The 12,499-nt window shown below is 43.9% G+C and overlaps 1 protein-coding gene across 2 annotated transcripts in view; it reads right to left on the minus strand.

The window, feature by feature from the left end:
* LOC124606332 (adenylate cyclase type 2) overlaps positions 1–12,499 on the minus strand; it is a 338,520-nt gene that overhangs the window by 58,209 nt on the left and 267,812 nt on the right. For both annotated transcript variants that reach the window (XM_047138315.1, XM_047138314.1), the window contains exons 13-14: positions 7,783–7,946; positions 3,704–3,848 (exon numbers count right to left, since the gene is read on the minus strand). In XM_047138315.1, coding sequence (XP_046994271.1) covers positions 3,704–3,848; positions 7,783–7,946 — 309 coding nt within the window. The remainder of the gene's footprint in view (positions 1–3,703; positions 3,849–7,782; positions 7,947–12,499) is intronic.

Below are 12,499 nucleotides of genomic sequence, written 5' to 3' on the forward strand. Positions count from 1 at the left end.
ATCGTCCTCACACATTCACCCATGGCTTGATGTGCATACGAGTGCACAGATACTCTTATGGGTCACCTGACCTGTTACAGCTAATTGTAAATCCTCTAAACGGTTTTACTTTACTTCGATGGGAAAATTGTAAGATATGGATAAAAACTTTGTTGGGAGGGTGAGTCAATAAACAAGTTGCAAACAGAGGTAGAGATCATTGCCACATGTTCCTGCCTGCGATTTACTTTACCTTTCAAAAGTCTCCCCACCCATATCTAAATACTTAGCTCATCGCCCGACAAGGCCTTGAAAGTCTGCAGCATGGACTTCTTTTGATACCATTCGGAACCCACGAATGACTTCTCGCGCCATAAACAATTTATTTCTTAAAGTTGCTGCAACCAAAAACACAGATGTGTCGTGCGGGTAGCGAAATACCCCTTGACGGGGAAATAAGGTGGCATCACTGGATAACCAGGGCGACCAGGACGCTCCACATTTTTAATTTCTTCTTGCAATGATTTAAATAATGAAAACTTGTCCTTTGTTGAGTTCCTGCACGCAATTTAATACAACTTTCCATGAAATACAATTGTAACCAAATACGACACGAATTTCACTAAAAACATCCTCTGCAGTCAGTCCCTTGTCTCACAAGAATTACGCTGTGCCAGTCGGGTGCACACTTACATTATACCTGAGATCTTTGTGTGACTGCGGATTCAAGTGTTTGCCGCGAAATATTGTGTGTAGTCTATTTTCCACACAACATGCTCTGCCAACTTGTAGATACGTATGGTCGCGAAATCGAAAACGATATGCGCCGATATGTCGTTTGCGACTTATTTATTGACTCACCATCGCATTTCCGATGTTCAGTTAATACTCAGATAGTAGACACAAAACCAAAGTTTTAAATGGCGCATCAGCTCAGAGGCCATTTGGAGGAGGACCAACAGAAGGAGAGGAAGAAGAAATGAGATGATAGTGCGCATGGTGTTGTTGATGATCATGAAGATGAAAACGATGATGAGGACGCTTTATGTGTGGGAAAAGGTTTTCTAGTATCCACCCAGTTGCCGATTTTGCATTCTGCATACTATTTCGGTGAATGACATCTATGTCACGTGACGCAATCTAGTCCTTAGACGTGTTGCCTGTCTGGACGGCGGTTAGTGTAGCTACAGCGATGGTACCGAGCACGTCTAAAAACTGAGGGAACTATCAGACATTTATAACATTGCGCGTGCGTGAAATCTAATGACTCTTGGTAAACACAGTTAGAGACGTAAATACAAAATGACTAACATAACAATGAAAAATCGTGCAATATTGAAATAAGAATGCAAGTTGGCAAATGGAAAACGGTAAAAATTTAATTTTAGGGAATGCAGTTTCGAATTAAATAGGTCGCACGTGTTTGAGAAAGCAAGTAACGGTGTCTTACGCAACACAGAGATGAAATTAGTATTATCTTAAGCTTCTTGAAGTGCTGGTGCTAAGATTTTTTTATATTGACTCCAAGAAACTATGCAGTTATTTCTATTGAATCTTGTTCAACTTCTCGTTGAGGATTATGCGAACAAAGCTAAACGGTTTTTGCGCAATAGATATATTTATGTAGATTCAACACTAACGATTTAATGTCAATGTATTATTACTTATTTTGATTTAAGGCTGTGGGACTTCGAGTCTTAATGTGAACACGATTCGGATGTGGGCTATGACGATGTTGGGAATACTAGGTGGAGTGAAAGAAAGACAAAGATCGGAATCAAGGAGTAACACTGAAGACGAAGACTTGAATGCGACCGTACTGAGACTGAAGTAGAGGTCAGGAGAAGATGCAACCAGGCAAGTGGAAGTTAGGTGGACAAGGAAGCTGATCATACTATGTAAGGTTTCACGGCCTGTACTGATTTAGCTTAAAACTTCCGGGCTAACAGCCCGTGATTGATGCATAAAACTTTCTCCTAACGTTTCATCTATGGTTGTGGGAGATATCTTCAGAGGTAAAGGGGCGAACTCCAGTCAGAACTCGAGGGTGCACCGAATATACGCGCATTGTAGAAAGCACCACAATCCATCATATGACGTCGGCTACCAGATTATCTCTGGTAAAGCCACGCGTACTCACTGTTAGCTCCATAAAAATTCTAACCACCACCCCAGCCAGAAAAGAGTTGTGATTAGAACCTTGGTAGACAGGATATACAAAATTTGTGAACCGGCTTATCTAAAAGATGACATTGAACATCTACGTTCGGCACTGAAGAGGAATGATTATTCTAACAGGACTCAGGATCAATGAGGAACAACGGCCGCCCATGGGGGCAGATCGCATTGGGAAAATATTGAGCAAGTGTGATGTGGAAACTGCATTCAGACCCACCATGAAGACAAAAGGATCTCTAGGATCGATGAAAGATATACGAAATCCTTTGGCTACGCCGGGTGTACATAGTCTTCATTGTAGTTGTGGACTTCTTCAAACTGGTACTACGAAAAGAAATGTTAATACCCGCCTGGCTGAACACAAGCTGAATTACCTCCTGGGACGTTCGGCCGTACCGGAACGTGTTTACCAAGACGGTGATCACGAAATCATATTAGGGAGATCAGCGTCATATCGAAAACATTGCATTATCTTGCACTCATGTATAGAGAGGCTATTGAGATTTACAAACAATGCAATAATTTTAACAGGATAGAGGAAGGTGTTGAATTAGATAATATATGGATGTCAACATTACACTGCAAGAATGACGATCGATTACTTTCAATCGGGAATGTTGCCACTGCTGGAGATGCTATCGTAGCCGACGTCATGGGAGGACGACGGTTCAATCCCGCGTCCGGCCATCCAGATTTAGGTTTTCCGTGATTTCCCTAAATCGCTCTAGGCAAAAGCCGGGATGGTTCCTTTGAAAGGGCACGGCCGTATTCCTTCCCGGTCCTTCCCTAATCCAATGAGACCGATGACCTCGCAGTCTGGTCTCTTCCCACAAACAACCCTACCAACCGACGTCATGTGATGGCCTGTGGTGCCCTCTATACTCACTATACTTTCGACGATTCCTCGAGATCTGGTGGCAGTTCACCGCTTTACATCTGGAGACGTCTCCCACAGTTAGAGATGAAACGTTAGGAGAAATATTTACACATCGACCACAGCCTGTTATCCCGGAAGATGATGATGATGATGACCTCCGACATATGAAACTTCCTGGCAGATTAAAACTGTGTGCCCGACCGAGACTCGAACTCGGGACCTTTGCCTGGCAGAAGTAACGCTGTGAGGACCGGGCGTGAGTCGTGCTTCGGTAGCTCAGATGGTTGAGCACTTGCCCGCGAAGGCAAAGGTCCCGAGTTAGAGTCTCGGTCGGGCACACAGTTTTAATCTGCCAGGAAGTTTCATATCAGCGCACACTCCGCTGCAGAGTGAAAATCTCATTCTGACCTCCGACATATGTTCTGAACATGCAGTGTCCGTCGCCAGAAAGCTTCTGTAGATTGGACTGAAGAGATTAAGAGCATCTACGAATTGCATCTAGCTCCGTCAAATTGTTGATTTTTCCATTGCCTCGATAATCTAATTTTCTTGTGAATGTAAGGAAGGATGGAAGGAAGGAAGGAGGAGCGAAGTTCCTGCCATTTGTTCACTACCCGGCCAGTCGCCTGAGGTTGGGCTGTTAAGGCGCTTGGAAGAGAGAGTACGCACCTCATCCTGCTCGACGCGCAGCTTGGCCTTGCAGAGGAAGTCCGTGCGCGCCGTGAACTCCAGCTGGCGGTCGAGCACGTGCAGCAGACCCACCACCACCAGCAGCAGCAGCGCCATGCGGAACGGCGCGGGCACCAGCTCCATCCTGAGGACACGCCACCAGAACGCCTTCCTGAGGTACGCCACCATCGGTTGTTCAGCAATCAAGAAACAACCGAGCCTTTTTAGTTTATCATTGTATGCTGTCCATCACGATCCTGCAGCACGTCGGAGGATATCTGTTCTAATCTACACACAACTCCTCTATCTACACACAACACACAGTTGCACGTGGTACGGACACGGCCGGTCCCCATCTTGGCAATAGAAGGAATTTTCATCGTTTGGTCAGCATATGATGCAGAAACTGTAGTGCACGTTTCCTGGTCACCAGACAGTGCGCCAGCGTTCTGTATTAAATCCTGTACACTCCCATAAATCTATGAAGTGAGCCTACGTACACTGTTGGTGGTCTTCCATTGGATGTGGAGATGATAGCCTTTTCAGTGACTACAGTGTTATTTGAGATCAGATTGGCTACTGTGATTGTACCAATGTTGTAAATAAAAAGCATTATTTTCTGTTACTGTTTTCCTAACTTATATTCTCCTCAGACGAGTAGCATCTCCACTTGCTCTTCGTTGGGGCACACTGTTTCCACAGTAACCTTCACTTGAAGGCTATTGACTGGGTGATAGGTGTGCTTTATCCTGGTTTTTCCATTTGCTTACTGTCAGTTCTAGAAAGTGGAGCAGTTACCCAGTGTGTGCTAGTATGCAGGCGTTAGAGTCAGTTTTGTCTTACGTTTTCAGTAACGTCATGTTTACGTGAATGGTAAACTGCGATATGTTCTTGAACAAGTCTTGAAGAGAAGAAGTGGATTTTCGAATAACAATGTAGGATGATATTAAAAATGACGTACTGCTCCTCACAGTTTCGTAACGAACTAAGGTACGAGAAAGGGAACCACGCTGGTTCATGGCCTTCCTACTAGCTAGTCATCATTTGCTTCCTATATATATATTATAAATGGGACCCCAGTAGTTCTTTCAAGTTTCTTTCCTGTATATCCATTTCTGTACGTTCCTTCCACTTCTCAGCCTTAGCTTCTTTGTTTAGTACCGGACTGCCATCCGAGCTCTTGATATTCACACAGCTGCTACGCTTTTTCGAGAAGCGTTCTTTAATTTTCCTATGTGTGGTATCTGTACTTCTCAGTGTCGTAAGTTTATCTACAGGTTTGTATTTTTCCTCTAATCATTCCCGGTTTTCTATTTTCCACCTTCTGCCAGACTCATTTTTGGATGCTCTATTCCTCTTTGACTACTTCACGTGCTGTGTTTTTATATTTACTCTATTCATAAATTAAATTCGATATAATAAGTATTATCCAAAGATTTCTAGTGGGTTTGTCTCTTCGCCTAATCGTTCCCCTGGTGACACCACTATACCATCTCTCAAAGCTATGCGTTTGTCTTCAGTTGCGTTCCATTTGCCTGTTTCCGTCATAGTTACATTGTACTCGCCCCGAAACCGTCAAACACCTCTGGTTCTTTCAATGTATTCAGATTACATTCGATTAATTTCTTACATTACTGCAATTTCTTCGTATTTAATCTGTAATTCATAATGAATAAATTGTTGTATAAGACCCCAGACGCCCCTGGAAATTTCTTGCAGCTTATAATTTTGGTTCAAAATCTGCTTCTTGTCATTATGTAGTCTAGCCAAAAACATGTGTGGTCTCCAGTCTCCTCTATTTTTACAACCTTGTTTCAGGAAACTTAAAGTTTCTGTGCTGATCAAATAAAGCTCTTACTAAAATTCTAGCAGCCGGCTGCCCCTTCATTCCTGTCCCTCATTCTATGTCGTCGTACTCTTCCTCCGTTTCTTCCTTTTCCCTGCTATCGAATTCCGGTCCTCATTCACAGTCAATTTTCATCCCCTTTAACATACTGACTAGTCCATTTTACGTGATCACACATTCTTTCAACCTCTTTATCATTTGCGGAACCACTGTACTGTTCATATCAGTTCACTCATATTTTTATATTGTTTTTTATTGTTAGTCCTCCTGCTGCACTGTCTTTAACTGATTTTGTTTGAGAATCCTGTACACATCTGATCAGAATTCCTGTTCTTCCTGCCATCACACTTCATTATTTTTCACTATATCTACTTCCAACCTCGCTACTTCTGTTTTGAAGTTCTCATATCTACCGACCCCATTAAGCAATGGAAATTTCATATCCTGACACGTAGACTACAGAATTGTTCTTTCTGATGTCAACACCCTCCAACATTTTACGCAAGAGGATGTTTTCATTAAACTGTGCATTAGTGATGTACATCTCCTCTCTTCATTTCTATGGTTTGCAGTCGCAGCACAGCAAGTCCACGTTGGCTTATGCAAAAAAACTAGATCAGTCAAATGTCTCGAGTGTTGCCCCTGCAACTATTGGTGAAGCTGCTGTCCCTCTTCAGGAACCATATGTTAGTCTGGCTCTTTCACAAATACCCTTCAAATTTCGTTGCATATACGAGGGTTGGAACTCAAATAGTGGCAACTATTTATTCACAATCGATACAAAAGAGTTACATGTTTGTACCTGTTCCTGTCCTTCAAAGTAGTCATCAGCGTTTTGTAGAACCCGTTGCCAGCGATGCGGAAAGCGTAGTATACCTTCACCAGAGCCTGTTCAGTTGATGGTGCGAATGGAGCGGTCTACTTCCTGTCGAATCTCTGGAACAGTTCTGAAGCGAATGCCACAAAGCCTAAACTGAAACATCATTATGGGTAGCCGCGAAAGTCGAAAGTGCGTCAGAGCCCCAGTATGGTGAAAGTTATGGTGATTCTCGTGTACGATTGTGATGGTGTTATCCGAAAGCATTACGTTCCTCCACGGGAAAGCGTCAATGCACAGTATTAGTGTTAGTTTGAGGAGCATCATCTGCGACCATCTTTGTGAAAGAAGCGGCGACACTTTCTGCGCAACCCACCCATCATTTTGCACGACAATGGGCGGGTGCATACAGCGCAAGCTGTGGCTGCTCTGTTCGGTCGATGGGACTGGGAAGTACTGTACCATCCACCATACTCCCCGGACTTAAGTCTTTGTGACTTTGATTTGATTCTGAAAATGAAGGCACAAGTTCGTGACATTCGTTTCAGAACTGTTCCAGAGATTCGACAGGCAGTAGACAGCCCCATTCGCACCGTCAACTCAACAGGCTCTGCTAACGGTATACTACGCCTTCCACATCACTGGCAACGGTTTCTACACAACGCTGGTGACTACTTTGAATGACACTAACAGGTGCAAACGTGTAACTCTTTTGTGTCGGTTGTGAATAAATAGTTCCAACTATTTAAGTTCCAACCCTGGTACATTAGAGCTCTCTGCATCACTGAGGTACGGAAGCCACCACACCTTGCCAAGGCCCATCGTTTGAGCAGGTATCTTAAGAACAAGTGATTTTCATCTTATAAACTGTATTTAAGATGGTTCCCATTCCGTTCTACTGATATAGTCCGCGCCCCGGTAGCTGAGTGGTCAGCGCGACAGACTGTCAATCCAAAGGGATCGGGTTCGATTCCCGGCTGCGTCGGAGATTTTCTCCGCTCAGGGACTGCGTGTTGTGTTGTCCTAATCATATCGTTTCATCCCCATCGACGCGCAAGTTGCCGAAGTGGCGTCAGATCAAAAGACTTGCACCAGGCGAACGGTCTACCGGACGGGAGGCCCTCGTCACACGACATTTCATTTCATTTCATTTCTACTGATATACAGTTAGTTGCTAGATAACATTTGCACAACAGCATTAAGAGAACCACGTGGAGTAGTTAACGTACGATCTATGTCCCAACCAAGACATATGGTCTGAGCTACACTGGAAAACTGTTTGATTTCCTTATTTCGTAAAATTACGAATTTATTTACTTTAATGTATGCTAGGATGGTAGTGTGTAAATACTCTAGCTAGTAGTAGCAGCAGTAGTAGTAGTGGTGGCAGTAGTAGGAGAGCGTCGACTGACTCACCCGTCGCGCGTGCTGCGGAAGTAGAGGTGGAAGGCGTCTATGGAGGAGTAGAGAGCGAGGTGTGCGGCGGCGGTGGCGACCATGAAGAGCAGCTTGAGCAGGAAGCCGGCGCGCAGGAACACCGACACGGCACACAGCGACAGCGCAGAGCTGTACAGGTAAGACTGCAGTCACGTCACGCGCGGCTCCTCTGGCAGCGAACAGACACAAGACACAAAAGCAACAACACTACCACACCACAGCAGGAATACTGCAACACAGTCATACCATCACGACTCGAAACTGTTCAGTTGCACCAACATGCGCTCGACACTCTCAACACTCGACATCCGAACACTCGAAACAGGGGGGTGCCAAATTGCCATGTCAATGAATACATCGGCAAAGGATCCCTCTAAGGACCCCCAGTTCGGCAACACCCTCACTGCCACCCATACACCTTTCTTGAGCACATTAAAGACGTAGCTGTCGGAGACCTAGACACCCGGTCACTGAGTGGTGTCTTGTAGCTGCTGTACCGCCTGAGGGCAGGTAACCCTACGTCAGAGGAGTCGAAAGGGTTGCCTGCTCTCAGGCGCTAGAGCAGACGCAAGACAGCACCCAGCTGAACAGGTGCCCAGGTCTCTGACAGGTGCATCTTTAATGTTCTCAAGGAAGGTGTGTGGGTGGCACCGAGGGTGTTGCCGAACTGGGGGTTCTTAGAGAGATCCTTTGCCGCTTTATTCGAGCACATGGCAATTTGGCATCACTGCATGATCACGCTACAGCAAGTCACCAAAGAATATGTTTAAAAAAGTTTAAACATCCTTTGCTGCTTTGGATCACGTTCAGATTTCGTCAAGTGCTTTTCAGTGGTGTTTAGTGATTCCATCAGGCATACCAGAGCAAAAAGTCGCAGTCGCACTACACACCAAACATGCCATGTCATATTCAATGGGACTGCAGCCCCACGATGACCCTAGATGAATGACTCAGAGGGTGTCAACAGTGTCTAACGTTGTCAACAGTGTCGTACTGTTGCTCATCGCATTGCGAACTGTCGTTTCCGACCTCGAAATATATAAGAATCTACGTCCCAAGCATAGGGCTGGTTTCACTGACGCCCTTTATGTCATCTCATAAGGGCTTTCCATGCCGATTTTGAGTGGTGGTGTACCTCAAATGTTTTCCACTTCCCCCCATAAGAAAAAATTGTGTGATTTCTGCGCTGGATGTCGTGGTTCTGACCTACATAGCAGAAGCGTCAGAAGAAGGGTTGAAATGTGCGTAAGAGGATGACGAACTTCCAATAGTGCGATATGTCCACGACGGTGTTGGGCACAATTGTGGTGGAACTTGATGCCATTGTGACATCATTAACCCACCTTACACCTCATATGAACTTCTGAGCTGTGGCCTTTTCTTTCGAAAGTGTCGACACCTTGCTGTTCGAAGTGTCGGTGAGTCAGAGGGTGACGTCGCAGGCCGCCACGCTTTTACAGCTTTATAGAGGAGGGTTGTAGGCACCTTTGAACCAAATTTCATACTTATGCTTCGCAAATGAAGACAATTACAGGGTTTCGCAAAAGTGACAACTTTTTTTCTAGTAGTGTATGTAACAATTCACACACACACACACACACACACACACACACACACACACACACACAGCCGGCCGAAGTGGCCGTGCGGTTAAAGGCGCTGCAGTCTGGAACGGCAAGACCGCCACGGTCGCAGGTTCGAATCCTGCCTCGGGCATGGATGTTTGTGATGTCCTTAGGTTAGTTAGGTTTAACTAGTTCTAAGTTCTAGGGGACTAATGACCTCAGCAGTTGAGTCCCATAGTGCTCAGAGTCATTTGAACCAGTCAACACACACACACACACACACACACACACAGACATAGACACACAGACACACACACACACACACACACACACACGCACGCACGCACGCAACAACCCAAAATACGACCGCAAAATGTAGAAACACACATGATACAACAGAACAGATCACAAATATGTAGGGACGTAAGAAAGTAAGTTATACATGTCGTCCTACGCTAAGACAATTGACCAACAACAGTGGTGCCTTGGCAGAAGAGATTACATGTTCTGGGTTTCCTGCATATGCAGTATTGCTGTGGTACGGTTAACAGGTGCATCACAGTCTGAGAGCGAAATGACGTAGCAACAGCAAAAGCACTCCAAAGTTGAAGTACCTCGAACAGTACAATATTTGTGTGTAAAAAGTCTAAATTACACACAAATTGGTCGCGAAATTCTGGCACTGCATGCATTAATTGCAGTGTTGCACCCAGCCAGAGTGGGGATAAGATGCCAACAGTTTGAGCAAACCGCGCCGACGAGAAAGAAAGCCATCGACATCGACCACGGACGACAATGTCCAGGCAATCGGCAAGCTGAAAGAACACTGTAGGAAAAGAGATTTTACAAAGACGTTTGCACAGCTGTTCTCGTGTGGCTATGTGGCCAAGGAGTGGATTTCTATCACCAAGGAACTGAACGATTGGTAGAACGTTCCGACCGTTGTTTATAGAGACTGCTGACTATGCTGAAAAATAGTGTCACGTTTCTGTGTCACTCTGAACTGCAGTGCAGCGTTCAATACAAGTTATTTGGTCTGCCACGATAATGTATAACTTACTTTTCTAAGTCCCCTCGTACAAAATCAAAACCAGCTACTACAGTAAGAGCATCGCAGACACTACCACAGAGGAAATATCCACACATACTAAATCAAGAACGGTTGTAGTAATAAGTTAAAAGCAAGACCCCGGCAACAAGAATTAAAAATTGAATACGAAATAAAAGATTTTTATTACATTATTTGTACACATGTCCTTTTAAGGGAATATACATATTACAATGGATATAGAAAGACTCTTTTATCTTAAATATTAGTGTTATATATATTCACAGTAAAGACATAAACAAAAAAAAACATACAAATGAGTTGGGTGCTTCTAAATATTGCAGTAATCAGGGTAACCAACGGCATGTTTTCAGTTTGTAATATCGTAACATACAAAAGGCATTCCAGATTCTAAAGCATAAACGAAGCATAATGATTATTGATCTCCTTCACTCGCCTGCTGTGGGTAAAATGAGGATCATTCTGTGAGACAGTTCATAATATCAGATAGATAAAAAATTTGCATCTGACTACCAGGAACCGACGTGATTTGCTAATATACCACAGTATTAAAGTTATAAAGTGTACGGTGCACGGTGAGTGATAAGCTCTGTAATGATTAAGTCCTGTTCAGTCATTTTACTTCACTGTGTCTTCATGAGAAAGTATAAAACAAATGACACTGCATTTTACAGACCAACATTTATAATGGAAAACTGTGTCGCTATTTATTTGGGAGAATACAAAAAACTATCTCTTAACACATTCAGATACACATGCGCGCTTATGACTTTTCACTCGTATTGCAATTTGATGGTCTTTTCTATTCTATTTTTCTATAGATGTACAGCAAATTTGTTTGGTGTATAATTGGACAGTACTGTTCAGATGGGTTACTGGCGTACATTCAAGTTATTCTTTATATTTTTCTTTGTATTTTACCAAGTTATTTTCCGTGGTTTTTATGGAAATCTGATAGTCTTAGATATTGTTGGGGAACATCTGCATTTTGAAAAGACAGTACGTTACGTTATCAGTATAGCGTGTCTTAAATAACGTGTAGGGACTAACCTGATACATGGCTAACGAGACAGTGCGATATTACTTAGAATTCTTTGTATGCTAACAGTCCGGTTTGTGAAACCATAATACTCATTTAACCAACTGAATCTCAGCCAGATACCCACAGAGAACAGAATAGATCTCCACATGAGTATTACGTGACAGGAAGGTCTGTCGACGCCACAGTCGAGAATAGCATTGGAGAGGCGAGGCGAGCGGTGTCAGCGAATCTGATCGCAGTCGGACCTGCATGCACAACGCGTAGCCACTTTATCAGCGGAGTCATGCACGCAAAAGGATTTCCACGTGCTACACTGTCAAGGAGAACCTCGATTCCCAAGACACAAATGTCGTTGGCATCAACGTGTTGCGGAAAGCTGTTGTCACTGAATGTGGCGGATTAAAGCTGTCATTCCACCTTGAAGCAAATCCTCATCGTGCGATAGAGAAACTGTCCGCCCATCGCTATAGTACTGCCCTAGGCAAGAAAAAAACCTGGGAGGTCACGGAACTTAAATGGGAATCTTTGGAAGAAAGGCGACGAAGTTCTCGCGAAACCCTTTTGGGTAAATGCGAAGAAACTCTAATCGAATAATATTGTGACCATTTTGTAGACCACATAAGGATGATGAGAACAAGATTAGAACGATGAGGACGCGTACAGAGACACATAGAAAGTAATTTTTTCATGGCTAATTCCACGAAGGTATGGGGAAGAAATCGATAGTATTGGTACGACGTACGCTTCACCACGAAGTGTATAGGGGCTAACTTTTTTGTCAGCCAGACGGGCTTCGTTTGACATTCCAGGATCGACAGTACAAGGATAGTGATTCGAGTGCACGTGCGAGCAGAGTTACATAGAATATTAATGATTACAAAATCACGAACTTTTGGTAGACGATAAGTGAAGTGAGGGAAACGGGGTAGGAGGAAGTATATCGACTAGTAATACGGATAAAAAGATTGTAAAAAGTAGACATGAAAGAAGCGGTATTCTGCTTTAAAGTGGATCAAATGG

Source organism: Schistocerca americana, chromosome 3, assembly GCF_021461395.2.
Source record: "Schistocerca americana isolate TAMUIC-IGC-003095 chromosome 3, iqSchAmer2.1, whole genome shotgun sequence".
NCBI classification, from domain to species: Eukaryota; Metazoa; Arthropoda; class Insecta; order Orthoptera; family Acrididae; genus Schistocerca; species Schistocerca americana.